The following is a 24627-nucleotide window of genomic DNA, read 5'->3' as shown; positions in this document are numbered from 1 at the left end:
TGTACTTGAAGCAGTATTAGCTGAATTGAGTTAATTTTATTCAGATTTAAGATAGAGGGCTAAGTCCACTATCTTAGTCCACTCAGTCTTTTTTTTTTGACACATTCCCTTTTGGTCTATGGGAATTACAGGGTTGCCACTTGTTCATATTGTGTTCGAGAATCCCCCTTCCTTCTTTGGAGCTTTAGATGACTCTATTCACAATCCAGTGTAAACTGCTTTGCTTTCTCCCAGTCCTTCCCTGTACCAACACCTGCGCTCTCTCTTATCCCCATCTCCAATCGAAGATAAGATTGTTAATCCAACGAGAGAGAGAGAGAGAGAGAGACCAAGTATTTTCTGTCCGTAACTCACACTGTTGAAGGTGTCTCTGAACAAGTTTGGGGAGGGTCTTTAAGGGACAAGCTCAGAAACCTTTGCAGAGGCAGTTTTGCCAACACAAGGGCTCTTTCAAGCCGACTTTCATAAAGGGAGCCGGCCATGTTAGTTGGCTTCTGTCTCTTTGGAGCCCAGAAAATAGTAATTAAATAGCCTACACGTAGGAAGGGTAGGATACGCACTTACTCCCCTGCCTTTCAAAATGAAGAGGAGAACCAGGCCAGCTCTCAATAGTCTTAGGCCTGAAGAGCAGAGGTCTTGGAGAAACAGAGAAATGGCATGGACTGCATAGACGTCTTGACTCCCTTTAGCCAGCCCATAGTTTGTATGTGGCGAGTCCAGCAAGGGTAACCCTGAGTTTTGCTAACCACCTTCCTGTTGAGCCAAAGTTTTCTCATTCCCCTCCACTGGGGAAGCAGCTGAGGCCCAGGGCCTTGCTCCCTGGGAAATTCTTTCTCCATCTTTTGGTGCATTGGCCATGTTACTGTGCCAATAGTGTCTTAATTCTCGTTCCATCTATTCTCAGCTGGGCTTGGACTCCACATAGGAGTTGTGGGGGAGGGATGGAAATGGGTATTGTTCCTTGTAGTTGATCCTGACGTCATGTGTATAAAGAGACCCCTCCCCTCATTTTGTGTTTTCCATCCCTCTCACTCCCTCAACAGAATTGAAATAAAACATGCTTCTGTTTTTTATAAAAATAATTTTTTCTTTAAACTGGAGATTTGGTTTTGTCACTATAGAGATATCTAGGCACTTTACTCAGGTGATCCCCGTCACCCCTGCCTCTATTCTCTGTCCACCTGCACAACAAACACACTGCCCTGCCAAGAGGGCAGTGATGGTTCCTTTGTAGATAGGTCCTGTGGGAGAGTCTTGCTGATGCATTATATAAAAGCTGCTTGGGAGACTGAGACGGTGCCCTTTATCTGATAAAGTATCTCTTGCTGGAACAGAACCTCACTCCTGGCTGTAGTGGCCAGAACTTAGTGCTGGTATGGGAGAGACTTGCATAAGTAAAGAGGTAACACTTGCAGCATTTTATCACAGACTTTAATCCTCATTTCCTTCTAAGATTCAAGGCTTAGGGCACATCTCTAGAGTTGTTTCCCTTCCTGTTCCTGGCTCTCAATGGGACAGAACCAACCTCTGCTTCCAGCTTCTTTCTTCCAAGACTTTAGAGGGCCTCTGGCTATTTCAGTGGTGGAGTAGGGCAAGGGCAGGCACTGGTAGCCTTCAGAGCATGCCTTCCTTAATATCCAAAATATGTGATTCCCTTGCTCCCTATTCCTGCTGCTAAGTGGCTGGGGAAGGGGGTAGATATACAAAGTTACTGCTATCAAAAGCCCAAGAGAGACATGTGGAATAGGAAACCATTCAATGGAATGAGATTTCTTTCCTGAATATTGTAGAATTTAATTTTTAAAAACAATACATTTATTTCATAAGCAGATATAGCATACGTTGAACAACACACCTAGCTTAATTGACATATAGAGTACTGTCCTCTAAACCAACAGTATACATACTCCTTTTGATTACACTGGAAACATTTTACCAAAATTGATCATAGCTGCACCATCAAGCAAGCCTCAAAAAATTTCCAAAAAAAAAAAAAGAAAATTAATAGGATGTTCTCTGAACCAAACACATGGGATTAAACTAGGGAAAAAAAACTGGTAAGTCCCTCCCTAGCTATTTACAAAATAGGCAGTACAGTTCTAAATAACCCCTGGATCACAGAAGAATTACAAAGGAAATTAGATAATTTTAATTGCATGATAATGAAGATAGGCCGTATTAAAACCTGTGGTGTACAGGTAAAGTACTACTTAAAAGAGATACATTATCTTAAATTCACACATTACAAAATGGAGGCTGAACTAAGTCAGTGATCTAAGTTTTCATGTCAAGAAACTGAAAAAGAAAAGCAAATTCAAGAAATGGAAGAATTTTAAAAAGTATATCAGTGAATTAGAAAACAAATGTACAATAAAGAAAATCAACAAAGCCAAAACTCATTCCCTTGAAAACATCAATAAAATTGATAGACCCTTAGTAAATTGATCGGGAAGAAACGAATATATGTCAACATGTTAGGAATGGAAAAAGGGACATCACTTACAGTTTACAGTCACCAATCTTTCATAAACTGTTCCAGAGAACAGAAAAAGGGAACATCCAATTCACTTTTAAAGCAGTATAACCCAGCCACCAAAACCCACCAAGGATATTACAAGAAAGAAAACCAGGGGCCAAAGTCCCATGAATGTAGACATAAAATTCCCAAAATAAGCAAATCAAATCCAGCAATATAAAAAATGATAATGTATCATCTAATTTTGGTTTACTGCAAAAACAGAAGAATTCAATACTTGAAAGGGAACCAGTACAACCTACCACGTAACATAAGAAGAAAGAAAAATCACAATCTAGATAGAATCAGAAAAGAACACTATAATACTCATACGTGATTTAAAAAAAAAAACACCTGAAAACCAGGAATAGAAGGGCACATCCTTAATCTAATATCAACCAAAAGCCTACAGCAAACCTCTCAATAAAATACTGAAATACTAAAATACTGAAATCATTCACCATAAAATGAGGAATGAAATACCACACCTCTATCATTATTCTGGCCCCAGCCAGTGTGATAAGACAAGAAAATAAGAGTATAAAGGATGCTGACACCGTGATTGTGTACCCAAATAATCCAAAAGAATCTACAAACTCAGAATTAAGTGAGTTTAGCAAAGTCACAGAATGCAAAATCCATCTACAAAAAAAAAACACACAATTGCATGTTTCTAAATACAGTAAATAGAAAATGAAATTTAAAAAATATAAGAAATCAAATAGCTAGAAATAGATATATCAAAAGATGTGCAGAACTTTTACATCGAAAACAATGAAATGTTCTTGAAAGAAATGAAACACCTACATAAATGAGAGATACATCATCTCCATGGATTGGAAAACTTGTAAAATGATGCCAATTCTCTCAAAATGATCTGGTTAAATTCAATTCTAACTAAAATCCCAGCAGGTTTATTTTTGTGAAAATTGACAAGCTGATTTTAAAATTTGTTTAGAAATTCAGAGTGTCAAAACAGCCAAGGTAATCTTGAGTAAGAACAAAATTGGAGTCCTCCCATTCCCAGATGAGTTACAAAGAGCACACACTTGTATTTTGTTGTATGACCTTTTCTGAAAGGTCTCTTATTATGGAATACCGTTGGTATTTTTTATTTTAACTTATATTTTACACCTTCTTATTCTCCCTTCCCCTTGGTTTTTTGTTTTTAATTTTTTTTGGAATGGAGGACTGGCTATATAGTATCTGGTCTTTTGAAGTTATATATCATGGCTTTTAATTCTTCAGGTAGACTCATTTGTGATTTTAAAAATGAAATTCAGTATTTTGTGTTGCCTTTTGACCACCAAGAAGATGGGCTTTATTCCAGAAGTGTGAGTAAATTGGATGGGCTGGGGAACTGGTCTCTTGAGTCCCTAGCCTGACTGTCCCAAAAAGAAAAATGTTTGGGGCATCTCGCCTAGGCGTCAGGAGGAGGGTCTAGGCTTGTCTGGGTGGCAGTGTGAGAGTATAGTGTTTAGGTGTTCCTCTTTGCCAGCTGTACTTTCATTTCATTTTGGGGCTTCTCGACCTTTCCTGGGCATAGTTCCCAGAGAGTCCCTCTGCTGCTGCCCTGATCAGGTTTCTGGATCTGTTAATAATAGACAACAGTGGGGAAAGGGCCAGGATCATTATGGAAATAGGAACAACCAAACCAGATGGACAGTTCCTGTGCCTGGGGCCCTGTCTCTCTGCTCACTTCCTGATCTATAGAGCGTCCTGCAGGGGGGCATGTTTTCTAAGCCACTCTTTGGAGCTGTTCTCACCTGTGAAGGTTTCCAAGTGCCTGTCCCCAAAATTAGAACACTTGATCTGGGAGCACTGGTATGTTTATGAGGACACAAACAGAAAATTTGAAATCTGGACTCTCCCAGAAAATCCAGAATGAGTGATGATACCCCTCACAAAACACCCAGAAGGGAAGGATGTGGGGTAGCAATTAGGTGAAGCAAATAGTGACTCCAAAAGGCAAACCATACATGATCCTGGAGTGTTGAAGAGGAGTGGGGAATGTGAAGAGCCAGCGTGGAAAAATAAGGACATGGCCAGGTTGGGGAGGCAGAAATGGGAGAGAGACAGGCAGTGAGACCCGGCCTCTAATAAGTAAAATATGAAATCAGCACAGTTTAAATATTGATATGCCCCTAATCTTTCTGTTCCCATGAATGGCCTCCCTCTTCTACCTCCCTTCTTCCTTTATCAAAATCTGCTCTCAGTAGAGTATGATAAACTCAACCTTGGTATAAATTGTGAAAAACCAGGAAGGCTTCAGAAATGACCAGTTGCAAAAGTTTGAAACCCTCTTATTGTTAAATATTACACAGATACAGAAAACGACGTAAAGAAAATGGATAGCTTAGGGAGTTATTATATAGGGAAGATCCTTGTCAGCACCCGAAGTAGAACTAGAACTTGGCCGGCTGTTTCAGAAACCAGCTCTGGGTCCTATCCCATCACAACGCCTACCTCCTCCCCAAAGTAACTACTATCCTGACATTTCTGGTAATCACTTAGGAGGATTTTATTTTAATGGGACTAACGTTTTAGCTATAAATAATCACTAATGGTACAATATTGGGCAGTTGAGGGGTGTTTGGGGAGCCATGAGAAGCAGACAGATCTCAGTACACTTAAAATCACATTATTTCATATAGTTAGTTTCACTCTGCCTACGATGAAGACACCGCACGGGAAAAGGATCCCACAGAAGTGCAAATACAGAGGTGTGCCTATGACCTCAGCTGCCTTATGGCCATCCACTGGTCCAGAAAGAGCCACGTCCTGCAGTCTTGCCAAAGCAGAGCAAAAGTAGGTCCCAGCGCACAGTGCTTAGGAGAGTGCAAGGGACTGGCTGTCTCTGCTGCTACGATTCCAGGACGTTACCTAAACTCCCCTGGGCCTCAGTTTCTCACTGTGAAGAATGGGGTCATAATAAAGCCCTTTACAGTCCCATATTACTCTCCTCACTTGTTCCCCTTTCCTCAATCTTGGTTTCCCTTTCAGCTGCCTATTCATTGACCCTTGCAAGAAGCTCGTTACCTACCTTTCCCGGCTGGGTGTCTTTCCAGTCTGGTGCTGTTCTTTTTGCCCTGGATTCCTACACACCATGAGTCTGTTTCATCTCCACACACACCTTTATAAACACGCATGTATGTCCTTGCACGTTGGAGGTGCTGAACAAATGCTCAGAGAGTAAAGGAAGAACGAATGAATTTCTGCATACATTCCTTCAATATTTAGCGAGGGCCTAATGTATACAAAGATACTAACCTGTTCCTCTACACGTTAAGATCATTCCTCTCCTCCCTCTCACCTCATCTTCCTCCTTTTCCATCCTATTTCTTTTTTCCTTTCCCTGTGCCACAGAGCTAGACTGAGTGGCCTGCAAGACAGGATGCAGAGATGCAGAAGCAGGCTGGATGGTGGAAACAGACACCATGGAAAGGAGCCAGATGAAATAAGGGCAAAGACAGCTGTATAACATGTAGCAAGAAACTGGCCAGAATGAAAAGCAGCGATTCATGGAGCTCAGGCACTCCTTGGGTTTCACTTTGAGAGCTCTGGCAGGATTGGGGTCAGTTAGAGCTGGCATCAAGATGAAGGGCTGCCAGGCTCCTCCTCCCTAGAGATGTGGAGCTCCAATCCCTCCCCTTAATTCTTTTCTACCCACTCCACCCCCACGACTCCCTCACCAACCAATGTCCTGGGCCTTTAAGAGTTAGATGGGCTGGACTGAGGAGAGAGCTCACACTTCTCCCCACCCTACGCTTTGCCTCTGGCTATAACTGCCAGTCACAGCAGCAAACTGCAGTGGAAGAGGGAGGCAAGCAGCGAGTACACGAGGAGCAAAGGAGCGAAGGAGCCAGCTGGGTTTCCCCATCCCACAGCATTGCGGAGCTCACAGACGCAGGGCTGTTCTTCTGCCCAAGGTAAGTGCCTAGAGGCTCCGAGCTCTGAGCTGCCTGAGTCCCTAGCTCTGCCTCCCACATTAATCCACCCTGATTAAATTGCATCCTGGATTCCTTTGCCAGAACAGGTCTACAAGGCTCCAACCTGATTCTCTCCAGCTTACCCTCTTTGATTTACATGTTTCCTCCTGGCTGTGTCAGTCACCCCTTTACATGGGACCTCTTAGCTACCCCGGGCTGTCACTCAGAGGTGAGCCCCAAGCTAGCGAGGGGAAGAGAGAGAACTGACTGACTAGCTGTGCTTTCGCATATTCATGAACAGATTGTTGAGGTTTACCAAATGAGGGTTGGCCAAGATCCTTGGGGATAAAGAAACCCCTGATAATAAGGAGTTAGGAGACTTCTTTGGAAAGAACCAGGGTTTGATTCTATCCCTCATTCTCTGCCTCCTCAATGGGCCAGAGCAGTTAGTTGGCATGCCCAAGCGCTGTGCTGAGACTCACTTTCAGTCCTGACTCTGCCATTCACACGCTATGTGACTTTGGACAGCAACTTCCTGCTCTGTGATACGAGGGCTTCAGGGTTTTCCAGACTTGCCTGTGTATCCGGGGTGCTCTTTAAAATACAATCTTCCTGAGCCCCATCCTTGGAAATGCTGATCTGGCAGATTTGGGATGGGGTTAAGGAATCTCTGTGTCAGGACAGCTCTGTTTTAGAACCTCTGGATTAGATGTATTATAAAAGAGTCTTGAAACTCTAACGTTCTGAGGGCTCTGACTGGAATCATTATGTCCTCTTGGTACGAACCAGATCAGGCATAATCCTGCTCAGAAGTAAGAGCAGACAAAATGCTTCTCTTCCTTCCTGTTCCTCAGAGAGACCTGAGACCCCCTGAATGCCACTGTAATGCCACTGGCACCATTGGCAATGCTGCCCAAATCCATCTCTAGGCGACATTAACCCCCTGGAAGTTGAGGACCAAATCTTGCTCGGCAGCCCTGGCCACTTCCCACCTTATTCTGCGTGTCTGTTTTCTCATCTCTATTATAGAGGAAACTATCTGTATTCCCAAGGGTCTCCACATGCATGCCCAGGAGTGAGCAGTGATGACCCACTTGGGCTTCCTCTGTCTCCACCCTGTCTCTTGCCTCTTGCTCTTGCTCTCACTCCCAAACCCTTTGTGTCTTCTCTCCTAACTGCACCTGACTCTGCTGTGCCATTCTTTCCATCCTACCTTCAGACACCAGAGGAAACACCAAGACCGAGAACAACTGGGTTCTAAGTCACATTCTCTGGGCAGTTTGTTTAGTCGGTCTCCTAGGATACGGGGGAAAGTGAGTGAGGCTGAGCAGAGGAATGTGCTACTGGACCACAGTTTCACAATACTCACCAGAGCTGAGAACCAGAAAAAAGAGAGGTTGTGGGGAGAAGGGATGAGCAGGATGAGAAGAAGAGAGCAAAGAGAGGCTGACAAGTGAGCAAACGGGGAGGCACAGAGAGGATCAGGAGAGAGAAGAATGGTTGGGGAGAAAGGAAAAGGAAGGGGTCAGGCAGAGGATGGGGAAAGGAAAGAAAAGAAGAAGAACAAAAAGGAAGGCTATTTGGTGGGATGTGGTAGGGATAGAAAATGATGGAGGGGAAAGACAAAACATTGATATCCCTCGATGAGTCTTAGCCCTGCTTTAACCTGCTTCCTAGAGAAAGCCCTTGCTGAGGGTAGAGTCTTGGTGAGATCTCTGAGCTGGTCATATGGAGACTTTGGTGCTAGTCCCAGTTTTGCCACTTAATTCATTTGGTGACTCTGGCAGTTCGGCTAACCTTTCTAGTCCTCGGTCCCCTTTTCTATAAAATGAAGTCCAGCACTGACATTCTATGTCCCCTTGGGTTGAAATTGGCCTTCTTATGGCCACATGTCACCTGGATACAGCTTTCAAATAGTGATTCAGGAATGGGAGCAGGATTTGACGAACCTGCCAACTCCTGGGGTTGGAAGAGTTTGACAAAAGAGGATAGAATAATTTTCTAAGTCTGGCCTGAGAGGAACTACGCTCCAAAATAGGGGTGTTCTGGCACTCGGTTTCTGTTCTGAGGCTTCCCACGTTTGAGGACATCGTTGTCAGGTGTAATGGAAGTAATTCTGTCTTCTCCCAAGGCCAAGGCCCACCCCATCCCAGAGTCCCTAGGCCCCAGACATGCGAGCTGAAGTTCAGAGACGAGATAAGATAGGGTGTTGGCAAGGGGGGTTAAAGTTGCACCCCAGGCTGACCCCCCTGCCTTACCCCAGAGTCTGAGGAGCTGAAACACTTAAGAGAGACCTGTTCCTTTCGACTTCAGTCTTCATATATCTTTGGCAAACCTCAGATTGCAAACTGTGCATCTCCACCCAGAAAAGCGGAGATGCTTTTCTGTTTCCCCGGAAGAACCTGGGGACCTTCTTCCATCCAGAGTTCTCTCACTTGCAGGGTTCGTTCTCTCCTGAGAACTGCCTTGAGTTGTCTTTCCCACTTCGGCACAGACGGATTTCCAACCTTGCCCTCTCCGTCTGGGTCCTGCACATGGCTACTCATTTAGAAAGCCTTCTCTAGTTCCTGCAGTGAGGGAAGCTGTGTTTTCAGTGACTTCTACTTTCTTCCTAATGACTTGGCCACCCCCAGGTGACTTTATAGGCTGTTCCCACTAAAGAGAGACAGGGCACTAATACGGTGCGTGACCTCGGACACTTCCCATCCTGTTCCTAGACTTCTGCTTTTTCATTTGTATAATATCGGGATTTGAGCTGTATGATGTTTTAATGAAGCACTAGCCGAATGACTGCTTCAGAGATTCTTTTACTTTTTTAGATGCTCACCATTGCCAACATTTTAAACTTATCAATGAAAAAACACATTTCTATTCAAGTGTAGATCCTCTGCTTATACAAAAGCATAGAGCTTTATGTTTCATGAGCATTCACAGTTTGAGGATGGTTTAGCCAAGAGTTGAGTGTTTCTTATAGGGGCAGAGATAGAATCAAAGTGGCCACGTAGCAAATCTTCTAGTTCTTTTCAAGGGAAGCTTGTGGTTACCTACTAGGACAATTTAACCAGGTCCTACATTAGCGTAAAGGAGGAACTCTTTTCTTTTTTTTTTTAGTCAATAGAGAAAACTTGAAGATGCAGTTCTGAGACTTTGTAATTTATCCGGTCCGTTAAAACTGTGAGAATAACTGTTATGAAAAGGAGTGTAAAATATGCTTTGCTGTGTGAAGGTAGAAGAAGATGGCTTATTTAGCTAAGTACAGTACTAAGTGTTGTAGAAGAGACAAAAGAAACACTCTGCCCTAGCCCTTCAGGAGTTGGGTGACCTACATGAGAGCATGGAGAGGGCTCCCAGAATAGGGAAGCTAGGATGCTTCCACCTGGAGAAGAGAAGGCTAGCATGTAGAGAGATGCCAGGTTCTGAAAGGGCACTAGCAAGACAGCGGTTCCTAACAATGAGAAACTGGCAGGGTGGCATGAGGTTACCTTGTGAATTGCAGGGTATTGCGAAGCACAGGGGTGTTTGGCAGGAAGCCCTGGTTTAGCCCTCTCTGGACATGGCTATGGGAAACAGCAGAGGCTCTGGAATCAGACCTACTTAGCTTTAAATTCTGACTCCCTGTGCGATTTCAGATAGGTTTCTTGGTCTCTCTAAGCCTCGTCGTCACCAAATTCAAATTAGAAGTAAAAATTGCCACAGACTGTGTAGATGAGATGCCTGACATAGGATGAGCAGTCAGGAAACACTGGTTTCCTTCCCTTCCTCCCGTGATCTGTTATTCCAAGACCACCAAGATTAACCCAGTCTTGTGCTCCCCTTTATCCCTTTAGGTGACTCTGGCGCCAGCTGGTGGAGCGGTGGGTGATGGCGTCCTCGCTGCAAGGCCGTGAGTACCCCTACAGAGGCGGGCGTGGGTGCCGGCCCAGGGACGGGGGAGAGCACCTCCGGGCCCTCCAGCCTGCTGGCCGGTTCTGCAGCCCCCGCTTCTCCTGGCCCAGGGCTGCCCATCAATGAAGACGTGCTGCTCATGCAGAAAGGCACGCCGATGCGGAAGGTGAGGTCCAAGAGCTGGAAGAAGCTCAGATACTTCCAACTCCAGGAAGATGGCATGACAGTCTGGCATGCCCGGCAGGCGGGAGGCAGAGCCAAGCCCAGCTGTGAGTCATGGGGGAGCTCGGGGTGGGCACATGGCTGTCTGGGACCCTGAGCAGCCAGCTGGGAACGGGAGGGACCAGCATGCTATGATGTGCCCTTCCGCTGTCCCACTCGTATCTACGTCTGAGCCTATAAATCGGAAATTATAACAGTACCTGCCTCTTAAGGATTTTATGAGGATTACATTGTTATTGCACATAGAGTGTAATAGAGCACATAACAAGGCTCAATAAATCATAGGTTGTATCTTGTTATTATTATTATTATAATAAGAGCATGACCTCAGGAAGCAGACTGCTTGGATGAAAGCCCTGGCTCTGCCACTTTCCGGCTGAGGGCCTTTGGACAAGTTACTTAAACTAAGCTTCAGTTTCCTCATCTGTAAAATGGGGATTGAATGGTACCTGCTTAGTAGGGTTACAGGGACTCAGTAAATTAATGTCTAAAACATGGGACCTGAAATGAGGATGCATTTAACAAATGTGAGCCATTATGGTGACTATTTTAAAATGCCATAAATGCATCGTACATGTGCATCCTATTGACTATAAACACTTTATGATCCGTCTAAAAAGCAGATCAAAGGACACATCTAAGAGAGTCTGCCTTAAAGACATAATCAAAGCTCACAATCCACACCATCCCCAACTGAGGACGGGGGGCATGAGAATTTCTCTGGCTCCCTCCTAAACATCTGGAAAGAGGAAGTCCTCAAACCTAGAATGGGAGACTTGCACTCGGGCATATCATGCTTTGGTGTAACTGCTTCAATCGGCAAGTGCGTGTCCCTTTGTCAGCCTCACAGCCCTCTTGTGATCACCATGTGCATGGCCATGTAAGGCACCATCCCTTATCTAAGATGAGGACACTGAGGGTCACGGCTTTTTTGGTCTGTGTCATACTGCCAGCTGATGGCCGGACGCCAGGTCTCGCTATTCCCAGCACAGGCCCCTTGCCATGCTGCCGACAGAACCAGCAAAGATTCATGTGGAATCCTACCTCCCAGGGGTCTGCAGCCCGTGGAGGCTGGGGTTCCTCCTCCCTCTGGCTTCACAGAGAAGGGAGTAATGGTTGGCCCTTAGCTGCTGCAGTCTGGCGGACTCTCTTCCTCAGTGCCCCCACTTGCTCCTTCTCTGGCAGTCTCAATCTCTGACGTGGAAACAGTGCGTGGGGGCCACGAGTCCGAGTTGTTACGCAGCCTGGCCGAGGAGTTTCCGCTGGAGCAGGGCTTCACCATCGTCTTCCATGGCCGCCGCTCCAACCTGGACCTGGTGGCCAACAGTGTGGAGGAGGCCAAGATGTGGATGCAGGGGCTCCAGCTATTGGTGGACTTTGTCACGAACATGGACCAACAGGAGCGGCTGGACCAGTATCGGCAGGATGGAGACAGTGTGGGGGTCGGGGGTCACTGAAGGAGCAGATGCTGCAGGGCTAAGGACAGGTGGGAGGGAGCGCAGGGCTGGGGACGCCCAAGAGTCCAGACGGGGTGGGCCGGGGCAGCTCAGGCCAGTGTGAGGCTGAGAATATTGGTGGAGGCTTGAGGTGGCAAAGACGGAGCCTGGCAGAGTTTGGGCATGAATCAGGCCCCCCGGGAGTGGGGAAAGGGACAGCGAGAGGCCAAGGAACAAACAAGGTGTGATCCTGAGAGCTTAACAAGATCCCAGCGCATCAACTCCCACAGGGGTAGGAAGCAACCCCTCCTCAGAGGGCTTACTGGTGTCGTCTCACTTCAAGTTTCCTAGATTGCATTCACCTTCTCCGCCAGCTCGTTCTTCCGTTCATTCATTCATTCATTCATTCATTCATTCATTCATTCAGCATCTATTAAGCAGAATGTATCTGGCACTACACCAGGCCTTTCAGTACAAAAATTAATGAGATTCAGATATCATGTTTGTCAGTGGAGAGGGCGGAATTGTCTAAATAATTTAAGTACCGTGGACGTGTATGGTACTTAGATAATTTGAGCGTGTTCGAAGGAAGGGGTTCTGAGAAAGCTTTAGGGAGAAAGTAGCATTTGAGCTGGGCCTTGAAAATGAGTAGAATTTGAACATGAAGACAGTGGGAAGGAAAGACGCTCCTGCCTGAAGGAGCAACATGAGTAAAGGCCCAGAGATAAGAAACTGAAGAGCTTGAGAGAGAGTGGGACATCAGAGAGCAGGGAGTTAGGGGTCTGGCTAAAATGCAGGGAAGACACGGATGTGTTGAGAAGGCTGGGTTGGGGCTAGATCACAGGAGCGCAGGAGAGCTTAACTTCTATGTGAAGGAATTTGGGCTTCTTTCTGCAGGCAGCAGGGAGGTCCCTGCACGCACCTGAACCATGCGAGAATAAGATAGGTTGGCATTCTGGGGAGATTATTCTGGAAGCTAATGTGGGAAATTAATTGATGTGGTGGAGAGAAGGGGAGCAAAGACAGGCGTGAGATGTCAATGGATGAACATGCACAAAATATCTGCACACACACACACCCCCAGTGCTTTTGCCTTGACTCAGACCTGGATGGTTGAGTGACTGGTTCCAGCGTGGAGATAAAAACCAGGACGGTCGGATGAGTTTCCGAGAGGTTCAGCGGTTACTACACATGATGAATGTGGATATGGAACAAGAATATGCCTTTCAGCTTTTCAGGTGAGTCTTCTGGGGGAGGATTTGCAGAAGCCGTCCAAGGCCACATTGCCACTCGGCCAGAAGTACTCTGACCCTATCCAGCAGCACTCATTTATCAAATCTCTACTATGTACCCTAGGACTATGCCAGGCTCAATGGGAAGTGTAGGCCATGGTTCTTATTCTTCAGTCTTGTTGGAAAGATGATTCGTAATCTATGAAAGGTAAATACCAATGTGCTATCACATCAGACCTCAAGGACCCCTGTGTCGGTGGCCAGAATTTCACAGGTGCCTAGTATAACGGAAAACTCCAACTGGAAGGTGAATGAGTAGGAGGAGGGAATCTTCTGACCTTCTAGGGAGCTTTGGGGCACTTAACTTTTTCTAGTTGAACATTTTCTCTAGTAGCAAATGGTCTGACTGAAATTTTGCTTTTTATTTACTGAGGTGGCTTCGTCTAGGAACAGTATCAGGTGTTCTGTGGAAGCATTTTGGGTCCACCTGTCTGTAAGACTGTCCTTCCAAGACAAGTCAAGGCCATAAAATTTGCTGTTACAGGGTTCGTCTACTTACCTCTAAACCCTCTTACAGGCAGCAGACATGTCTCAGTCTGATACTCTGGAGGGAGAAGAATTTATAGAGTTCTATAAGGCACTGACTAAGCGTGCTGAAGTGCAGGAACTGTTTGAAAACTTTTCGGCTGATGGGCAGAAGCTGACCCTGTTGGAATTTGTGGATTTCCTCCAAGAGGAGCAGAAAGAAGGAGACCACGCTTCTGACCTTGCTCTGGAACTCATCGACCGCTATGAGCCTTCAGAAAGTGGTAAGACGACCAGAGCAGAAAGACACCAGACATGGGAGCAGGGAGGGGACCATGACCAGAAAGTTCCAGAGACCAGCAGCCTGCTGCCTAATTCAAGGAAGACTGAGTCCACCCCATGCCAGTCCCCTGCCCAATCTTCATCTCATTCAACCACTCCTTTGGAAGGAGAGCGGCCATTTCCCGCCCCGATAGGACAGGAGTCTCCTCTGTAATGCTAGGTCTGCCTGGAGGAAGAACATTCCATTAGTCCCCTTTCCTCCATCATGCTCATGTTTCACATCCTTCACTTGCAAAAAGTTCTTCCTGATATCAACCTGTGGCCTCGGTGGAAACGGAACATCCTAGATCCTCTTGCTTTGGCCTCTTCTCTAGTGCATATGAGTCCGTTTCCTCTAGATCCTGTTTGCTGTCTCTTTAAATTCTAGCTCTCCGTCCCTTCCTGGGCTTTCTCCAAATTCACCCAATGGTTCTTGAAGTCTCTAAGCCCAGGAAAGCCCTAGGAAGCTAGTCATCCCCTGGCTGAGGGGAATGATGATGAGACCAAAAACTTAGCTTTTTCGCAAGCTCAGCTAAGGTATGCCCTGTTTGCCCTCAAACCTTTCTTCTTGCCCCTTTAGTAGACATCTTCCTGCCCCCATTCCCTTCAGAATGTGAGGAAATTACATTATTAATAATAAATAACTTATAAGGCACTTTCACATTCCTTACTTCATTTAGTCCTCACTACAACCCCATAAATCAAAATCAATAACCTAAATTGGGCCTTTGCTAAGTATCCCATAACGTGCCAATATCTCTACATGCCTTTTCTCTTCTAATCCTTCCAATGACTCGTCGAAGTAGGTTCTATTATTAAGTCAGTTGTGCAAAAGAAGAAAACTGAGGTTTAGAAAAATCAAATCTCTTGCTCAAAGCCAACAGCTAGGGAGAGGAGGAATTGGGATTCAAACCCAGGCCATCTGATCCTTACTTGTTGCCTCTCCTGCGAATGAGGATTGGAGATGAGATGAATGAGAGCTGAACAAGTGCCCCAGGTTTCCTAAGTCTCAACTCCCACTTCCTTTCATTCGCTCATGCACTCATGACTTCAGCTAATGCATACTGAGTACTTCTAATGTGCCAGGACCTACCCTCGGCACCAGCGATACAACAGCAGGTCAGACGAGGACAACGCCCTCATGGAACAGGGTCAAGCAGAAAGTGTTGGGATCAGTGATTCCAGATTCATGTGCGTGCTCAGAAAAGAAATGGGGATGTAAAGAAATCATTTCGGAAAACTACATAGAAGAGGAATGTCAGAGGGTTAAGAAATAGGATCTCCTATCCCAGTGCAGGATCCAGCACACATCAGTTACATTTGTTCTACCTCCCAGCCTTCTTGGTGTTCCCTCCCCTTGCACTTGTCTATCAGGTACTATATTCTGGCTGCAGAGTGTAGTATTAGTGTCATGCAGGAAACCTGGGCTCACGTCCCTGCTCTGCTTCCCACTAACTGAGTAACCTTGGGCAACTCGCTTAACCTGAGCTTTAGTTTTCTCATCTGTGAAACAATTGGCGAGGAAATGAAATAATGCACATGAAAAGTATCTGGCAATTGTGGCTTTACCCTAATGGCTTGAGTTATTACTGTCTAGAACGAAACTTCCTGCCCAACTACCTGCAGTTCTCCACCACCTCCTGGCCTTGTCAAACCTGGAGAGTGCAAGGAAGCTGGACATCACAGTGCAATTGTTCTGCCTCCCAAGGGAGCCCCTGCAGCAGTGTCACCCTCAGTGAGACTGCACAGCCCAGTGGTGTAGGGCATGGCTTTGCCACCTGGCTGCCTGGGTTCAAATCCCAGCTCCTTCACTTCCTCGTAATGTGAGCTGGGATAAGTTACCTAACTTCCCAGGACAGACCGTATTATATCTACCTCCCTCCCATGTTGGTGAGAGAACTAAGTGAGACACTGCAGGTACCGTCCTTGGCACAGAGCAAGTGCTCAGTAACTGTTAGTCATCGTTGTTAGAACCCTGTGCTGAAATGGGTGAGGGCTAAGAAGAAGTGTCAGGGCCCTGCCCCTGAAGGGAGTAGAATTCAAGGGGATGTTGGACAAACACTCCTCAAAACGTGATATGGGACTTGACGATAGGAAGAAACCCTCGGGTCAGAGTTGGCAGCAGTTACACAGCCGAGGGAATAAAACAAAGGTACCTTGGTCATATCAGTGAGAAGTCGTTGACTTTGATTCTCTCTGGGCCTCAGGTTCCCCATCTATCAAATTAGCCCTTTGGACTGCATGCTGTGTTGTCCATTATGGTAACGATGAGCTCCATATGACTGTTTAAATTTAAATGAACTAAAATCAAAATTTTAAATTCAGTTCTACAGCCACACAGCTGATATGTCTAGGAGCTACCATATTGGACAGTGCAGAATGCATTTCCATCATTGTAGAAAGTCCCATTGGACAGCACTGGATTAGAGTGATCGTAATGATTCCCCTTGTGGCTTTGACATTCTCGGAGGGTGGGGAGGATTGAAATGACAGGCACTGTGGGCGGTGGGAGGCAAGTTTGAGATCTGGAAGCTGGGAGTGGACAGCATCTCACAGGCAGGACCCTGGAGAGGGGTGGGGTGGAGGCCAGGCTGTAGGGGTGCTGGGGAGCTCCCACTCAGAGTTCTCTCACGCTGGTGTCCCCCCACTCCACACCCTAGGCAAGCTGCGGCACGTACTGAGCCTGGATGGCTTCCTTAGCTACCTCAGCTCGAAGGACGGAGATATCTTCAACCCAACCTGCCTCCCCATCTACCAGGATATGACTCAACCCCTCAACCACTACTACATCAACTCCTCTCACAACACCTACCTGGTTGGGGACCAGCTCTGTGGCCAGAGCAGTGTCGAGGGCTATATAAGGTGCAGTGAGAGGAAGGGAGAAGGGGCCGAGCTCATGAAAAGGGAGCCTCTGTGGGAAACTGAGGTGTGCTGACAGTACATAATAGGGATTGAATAGATGCGGCGGGGAGTTTGACGATCCCTGGATACCTGAGAGGGGATGCTGAACGCTGGTGGCAGAGTGGTATTAAAGCCCTATGCGTAAATGGAGCTTCTCTCTTTCGTAGGCTATGAAACTCTCTTGGAACTGAGAGGTCCTGACAGATTTATCTGGAATAAACAAGTAAACTAAGTGTTAAACAGAAGTCAGTATCACATAGGAGTCAAAAGCATAGGTTTTGGAGCCAGACCATTTGAGGTCAAATCCTAGCTCCCTCACTTGGTAATCTGGGGCAAAGTATTTAACCTCTCTATGCCTCAGTTTCCCCCATCTGTGAAATAAGGATGATAACAATGTCTATTCTGTCTGGGTTATTGTGAGGATTTAATGACATCATCCATGTGTCAATAGCTAATGAAAGGTACCAGCTTTTATTGTGATTCATCACGGATTAGAGCAAATAGTCAAGATAACTTTGCAGTGCCCATCACTGAACCAGTAGCTTCAGGAGATACAAAGGTGAGTGGAACATATAGTTCCTGCCCTAGGAAGTCTAGTAGAGAAAATAAAGTAGAAACTTACTGACAGCTTGAATAATTTATGTGTTGTATAATGAAATACAGCCAGAATACCAGAGGCATCATGAGACAGTATGTGACGGCTTGCTAGGGAAAGCGTGTGAGGTGGGTTGGGGGCGGTGGAGATCACTGTGAGCTGCAGCCGTGTCCCAGTGGGCAGAGAAGGGTCCATGGAGATGTAACTTGAAGGGATCTTGACAGGTAAGTGCCTGTGAGCGCTGTTTTCTTCAGCGTGGGGAGAGGGTTCCTAGGTGGAAGATCAGACCTTGACCCCTCCTGTCCCTGGGGGGTTGGGGTTCTTGCAGGGCCCTGAAGCGAGGGTGCCGCTGCGTGGAGGTGGATATATGGGATGGACCTAGTGGGGAACCTATCGTCTATCATGGACACACCCTGACCTCCCGTATCCTATTTAAAGAAGTTGTGGCCGCTGTAGCACAGTATGCCTTCCAGGTAGGAGCCCCAGGATGGCGACACTGGTGAGGCGAGAGGATCTGAGGGAAGAGTGGCTGGCTCTGGGTCTGGGGAGGGTGGAGGGACAAGGGGAGGTTACGTCAAATTGGCATATAGGTAAAAGATTTTAACTGTGAAGCGTCAGACAAATATTAAGGTATTATTATGAAGAAGTTGGGTGTGTTACTTGTAATTAGTTGTCATAGAGGTAATTGCTAGGGATTAGTAAGTATTACTTCTAACAACTTCTGTCACATGTCTGGGAGAGGGTGGATTAGGAAACAGAGAAAGTGGTGGGTAGGGCTGGGACACGATAGGAATCTGGAAATGAAAGCCTGAGAGTGTAACACGAACAAGTCACCAGGGAAATGGCCTGGCCTTCCCATCGAAGCCTGAAAAATCAAAGGTCCCAGAGAGACCTGGGTCCTACCTGGCACAGGTCTGAGATTTGGGGTCCCAAGAGTGACTTTTAGATGTGGGGTGGACTCCAGATCCAGCCAGATCTCTTTGAGTTCTAGAATAGGGTCGGAGGAGTTTAGCAATCGGGTAGTCAGTTGAGTAACTAGGTGGGACGGGAGAAGCAAGGAGGTTACAGGCTTTACAACTCTGGCTCCAGTGCCACCTTCCCTCCCCACCAGACATCAGACTATCCGGTCATCTTGTCCCTGGAGATCCACTGCAGCTGGGAGCAGCAGGAGATCATAGCACAGCATCTGACCGAGATCCTGGGGGAGCAGCTGCTGAGCTCCACCTTGGATGGGCTGCTGCCCACTCAGCTTCCCTCGCCGGAGGTAGGGACACTGCTCCCCCCGCCCAGGCTCGACTGTGGCTTCCATATCCCCCCACCTTGGCTCCTTCCTCCATGTTGTTTCCTTCTTCTCACCCTCAGATGAACCATCTTGCTCTTTAATATCTTGGAGACTTTAATTTTTAAAAAATGTAATTGAACACAGAATTCTATTTATAGTTCTCTAAATTTCAAATAATTTATTTACCTTATATTTATTTTTTCAATGGAAATATCTTAATTTTTTCCTGATAGTTTGTAACTGTTAGAGACTATACCAGCAACATAAAGGGAAATCCCCTCATCACTATATCAACCTTCCACAATAACTGCTGTCAATAGATTTTTATAAACATATATGTGTATATATATATATATTCACAGTCTTTAAAGTGAATGGGATTATCCTCTATATCCCTTTATATCTCACATATAATATATATCAAGGGTGTCTTTTCATGTATCATTTTTTCCCTTTTTAACAGCTCTATCGTATTTCATTTTATGTATGGGCCCTAATTTATTCAACCAGTAGATGAGAAAGTAAACATTTAGGTTGTCTATAATTTTTCTCTTGTACATACAGCTTTGCCCATTTACTCTTTCTTTGAGATGGATTCCTAGAAACAAAATTCCTGGGTTGCAGAGTTTGCATGTTGACCTTTTGGTTATTATTGCCAAGTTGCCCTCTGGAAAAAATACCAATTTGCCGTCCAACCAACAGTATAAGAAAGGGACCACAAATAACTCCAGTATGACATGATTCATAATAGCAAACATGAAAAAAAAGTAGTTTGGTGTTTTTGGGTTTTTTTTTTTAAAGAAAAATCTGTTTTCTTCTTTTGACTTAATTGATAATATTTACCCACTTTGAGGGTTTATAATTTTTATTGACGTATGACAATTTTTTTTTAATGTTAAAGATATTAATGCTCTGGAAAGTATGTTTTGCAGTCTATTTTTTTCTTTTGTGTTTATATCATCTTCTGCCTTACAGGAGTTGTTAAGCTTTATGTGTGGTCAAATCTGCCAGTCATTTTTATATCTTCTGACTTTTCATCTCATGTTCTAAAGGCTTTCTCACCTTAAGATTATTCAAAAAGATTCTCTATTTTATGCTAATATCCTTTATGTTCTTTATATTTACATGTAAATCTTTAATCTATGAGGAATCTTTATGCATCGAATGTGAGGCAGGGGTCCCCACTGATGTTTTTCCATATGGACGGAGATGTCACAAGTCTGCTGAACAACATGGAATCCTGACTGTATGTGTCAAGCAGCTTTCCTGTGGGAACTTCCAGCCACTCACTCACTTCCTCTGCCACCTCTTGAGGTGGCCCTGTGAGAGCAGTGGGAGCTGCACGGTCCCTAGGAGGATCCCAGAGCAGACAGGCAGACAGTCTCCTTCATTTTTGTCTTCTAGGAGCTTCGGAGGAAGATCCTGGTGAAGGGGAAGAAGTTAAGGACGCTTGAAGAAGATCTGGAGGAAGAAGAGGAGGAAGAGCTAGAGTCTGAACTAGAGAGGGGGCAGGAGGCCAGGCTGGAGCTGGAGGCCCAGACGGAGCCTGAGACCCCGGAGATGAGCCCTCGCAGTAAGGACAAAAAGAAGGTAGGCTAGGAGGGTGGTCTTCCTGCTCTGGTATCTGGTCAGAGACTCTAGAGCCAGTCAGGGTAGAGGGCCGAGGGGCAAAACGCCCTCTACACCCAGTAAAAAAGGCATAAGAATGCATATTTGGCACCACTATGTATTGCTATATGTAGATATATTGCAGTAGCTTTCCAACTTCTTTGGGCCATGAAATCTTTTTTTAAATCAAATCTTATCTGGAAACTCAGTATACAAAATGCAGAGCCATCCTAGTTGGAGCCCCCTTTTGGCTCTCTCCTGCATCCCCCGGGTGACTCCTGAGACATCTTGGTACTACTTCTCAGTCTCCTCAAAGGCCAGTTTGAAAACCACTGATGGGTGCATGTGTGCTGCATTATATCGGGGAAGCAGGGTTTATTGGAGTGACTGCTGTGACCTCAGCTAAAGTGGGCTTAGTTAGAGAAAGCTTCTTGGAATAGGTGAGTTTGAGGAGGGGCCAGAATTAGCCAAAGAGGAGCAGGGAGAGGTGGGGAAGGTGAAGTCTGTGCCTGAGTAGCCCAGCTCCCTGTGGGGAACGGGAGCCGTTTGTGGGACCACTGCGATCCGGGTTTGAAGTCTGCATTTCTCTCTTGTGCACTTGCTTGGCTCAGCTGGCTGATGTCTAGCTTATCCTGTTCTCTGGGGCTGTGGTGTAGAATCTGCTGCCATGTCCAGGGATGGAAATGGGAATTCAGGAGACAAATCTAAAGATATTACTCTGGGACCCTCACATCCTTCCAGCTGCGACTTCCACGACCATTTGCATAACTTGACATACCTGTGAGTTCGTGTACATGTTGACCCAAAATTGTTGATTTGTTTTAAAAGACAAGAGACAGGAAGGATGGAACTTGTGTAAAAATAATCAATGAAAAATCCATTACCCAGAAAGTAACACAGTGCAGACCCTCCAAGCCCAGAGGCTGAAACCGATCCCACCATATACATAGACTGCCTTCATTCCCATTCCCACCCCCAGGTTGTGATGTGCCAGCTGTTTTGTCTGCCTATCTGTTGTCAGATTACGGTCCAGGCTCCTCTTCCCAAGCCTGGGTCCCCTCTCTTTCCTAAGCAGGTGAGGTAGGAGGGAGAATGCAGTGGGGAGGAAGTGGGCAGAGGCCTAGGTTGGCTGGGGAAGTTCAGATCTTGGCCATTGGCTTCTTCCTCCTCAGATTGCTGATGGTTCAATTCCATCTTCTTCTCTGCTTTCTCCTTCTCCAGAAATCCACGCCCATCATGTGTCCATCCCTCTCTGCCCTGGTTGTCTACATGAAGACGGTCTCATTCCACAGCTTCACTCATTCAAGGGAGCACTACCGTTTCTATGAGTTGTCATCTTTCTCTGAAACCAAGGCCAGGCGCCTCATCAAGGAGGCTGGTCAGGACCGAAAGGGCGGGGTAGGGAGGAAACAGGGACGAATAAGGGCAGGACGGACGGGCAAGCAGATGAGTCCCAGGAAAGAAGGCAAGGGAGCTAGCGAGAGATCAGGGAGCTGAGAAACTCCTCAGAGGAGGCAGGGGGACAGGAGTTAGAGTGGGCTCAAAGCTCTGGGGAGAAGACAGCTAGGGGCGGGGTCTGGATGGAAATGAGTAGAGGCATGGTGGAGTTTTCTGGAGCCAGCCTCGGGAGGTGCTGGGGAGAAGAGTGAAGTCAGTGGACAGGCTCCCTGGGACCAGGGAAGGCAGAGCACCCACCCCTCCCATCTCTCTACTTACACCCTTTTTACAGGCAATGAGTTTGTGCAGCACAACGCCTGGCAATTAAGCCGTGTGTATCCCAGTGGTCTGAGGACAGATTCATCCAACTACAATCCCCAGGAACTCTGGAATGCAGGCTGCCAGATGGGTGAGGGGGTAGTAGGGACAGCAACAGGTGGGAAGTAAGTCCCTGGGTGGCAGTCCAGCCAGGGAATGCTCCAAAAGTGCTAGGCTGAGAGTTACCTGCGGAGGTGTTCCCCGCAGGCTTTTATACCCAACGCATCTTTTTAACTCCCTGAAAGAGGAGCTAGATGGCTCCCCAAGGTGAATGCTTCCCTTCTCTTCTCCTGGGGCCTCAGTGGCTATGAATGTGCAGACTGCGGGGCTTGAGATGGACATCTGTGATGGGCTCTTCCGCCAGAACGGTGGCTGTGGCTATGTGCTGAAGCCAGACTTCCTACGGGATACCCAGAGTTCCTTCCATCCCGAGAGGCCCATCAGCTCTTTCAAAGCCCGGACCCTCCTAGTCCAGGTATAATAGAAAGCAAAACCATCGGAAAAAAACTTGGGCTACTTGGGCTAGAAGCAGGGGGAAGAGGTGGCTAGGCCTGACAGGAGTGTAACGGGTGAGAAGTCCCTTGAGAGGCAGGCTAGCCTGTTAGCAGCAGGGGCCCTGGAGCCGGTTGCCTAGGTTCAAACCCATTACTCACTGTGTAATGGGCAAGTTCCGTAACCTTAGTCTCCTCACTTGCGACGTGGGGGTAATACCACCACCTACCTCACAGGGTTGATGTGATTAGTTAAAATGAAGTGCTTAAAATGCCTGGTATATAACAAGTGGTATCGGAGGGCCTGCTGTCATTATGAACGTACCTTTCAGACCTTGTTAAATTTCCATTTGGACGCATTTTAAATTGCACATAGATTATTAGCAGGAAATATATTACCCACGGAGGATTGGCTTTGCAAACCCAAAGCTAGAGCACGAGCTCCTGTGTCTCTCCTTCCCCTGGGGTGTGAGCTGGAGTGAGGATGGGCTGAGCAGGAAACACTGAGGTGTTCTAGAGCCCTGGTTGCAGGTGATCAGTGGTCAGCAACTCCCCAAAGTGGACAAGACCAAAGAGGGGTGCATTGTGGATCCACTGGTGAGAGTGGAGGTCTTTGGCATCCGCCCAGACACAGCTCGGCAAGAGACCAGCTACGTGGAGAACAATGGTGAGACACGGGCAGTGCTGGAGGGAGGTGGGAGGGCATGCCTCTTACTTTCCTCCCATCCTGCCCTCCATCAAATAGTGCCCAGGCCAGCACCCTCTCTCCCACTATGTCCGTGGGAGGCTGTGTGGAGCAGGACAGAGAATCAGGGCTTGGACATCTTGGGTCTGAATCCTGGCCCCTCACTTATCAACTCAAGTGATTTGGGCAAATTGCTCATCCACTGAGCTTCAATATCCTCACCTGCAAAATGCTGATCGCTATGAAAACGAAGTGGGAGAACACAGGGAAAGCGGCCCACCACGGGCCTAAGAACTGGTCAGCAACATCTGTTCCTTCCTCCTGTCCCTCATTCACACCCTCCCTGCCACCTCAGGTTTTAATCCCTACTGGGGGCAGATGCTGTGCTTCCGGGTCCTGGTGCCTGAACTGGCCCTGCTGCGTTTTGTGGTAAAGGATTACAACCGGAGGTCCCGAAACGACTTTGTGGGCCAGTACACCCTGCCTTGGACCTGCATGCAACAAGGTGAGCCCGTCCTTTGGCCCCTGGTCACACCCTCAGCTCTGGCTGCCTGCCTCACGCTGTCCTCCTGCGCCTTCCAGGTTACCGCCATATACACCTGCTCTCCAAGGATGGCACCAGCCTCCATCCAGCTTCCATCTTCGTGCACCTCTGCATCCGGGAAGGGCTGGACGGGGATGAATCCTAAGGTGGGCACCTCATGGGAAGGCTGGGTGCACTGGTTTTAGATGGTAAGAAAAACCTGGAAAAATGCTCCAGAAAGCAGAGGTGACGAAAACCACCTCTGGGTTGGCTTTGGGTTGTACATTCCTAGACACAAAATTACGTCACCCTTCCTAACAAGCAAATCTAGGACCGGATTTTTCACCTTCTCTTCCCTTTCACAAGCCTTTTGGTATCTTTCCTGTCCTTCCCCTGTGCAAACGCTATACTGGAATTCCTTTCTTCCTCTTGCCGTGGGCGTAATCCCATACCCAGACCTAGGACTAATCTCTCCCATCGACTGTGGCTCAAAGGCAGATGGCAACTAGAAATCCAGAGAGGGGTGTGGGCAGAGAAACTCTAAGAGGCATTATCCTCTACCCCCAATTTCCTCAAAGCCCAGAGCCAAGGAAGGAATAAACCAAGCCTCAAGGCTCCGCAGGCAAAGGCTGGGGAGAGACCTGACCCCTGAAAGAGACTATACTGACTCTCAAGAGAACACGGCCCAGCGCTCAGCGTCTCCACTGGACTGCTCCTCCCTG

The 24627-nt window shown here is 46.8% G+C and overlaps 1 protein-coding gene across 1 annotated transcript; it reads left to right on the top strand.

The window, feature by feature from the left end:
• The first annotated feature begins 6210 nt into the window (after window positions 1-6210).
• PLCD4 (phospholipase C delta 4) lies at window positions 6211-24609 on the top strand. The gene is given in 17 exon segments (XM_033111886.1): window positions 6211-6444; window positions 10272-10327; window positions 10440-10598; window positions 11737-11965; window positions 13097-13229; window positions 13797-14028; window positions 16726-16927; window positions 17890-18034; window positions 18673-18825; window positions 20248-20433; window positions 21673-21829; window positions 22181-22297; window positions 22509-22681; window positions 23229-23364; window positions 23738-23887; window positions 23965-24072; window positions 24484-24609. Coding segments are annotated over 15 exon segments (2301 nt in total). The 5' UTR covers window positions 6211-6444; window positions 10272-10305; the 3' UTR covers window position 24072; window positions 24484-24609.
• The last annotated feature ends 18 nt before the right edge of the window (window positions 24610-24627 follow it).

This window comes from Rhinolophus ferrumequinum, chromosome 8 (genome assembly GCF_004115265.2).
Source record: "Rhinolophus ferrumequinum isolate MPI-CBG mRhiFer1 chromosome 8, mRhiFer1_v1.p, whole genome shotgun sequence".
NCBI classification, from domain to species: Eukaryota; Metazoa; Chordata; class Mammalia; order Chiroptera; family Rhinolophidae; genus Rhinolophus; species Rhinolophus ferrumequinum.
Note: the sequence above shows the minus strand (reverse complement) of the source record. Positions and strands in the feature narration are given on the sequence as shown.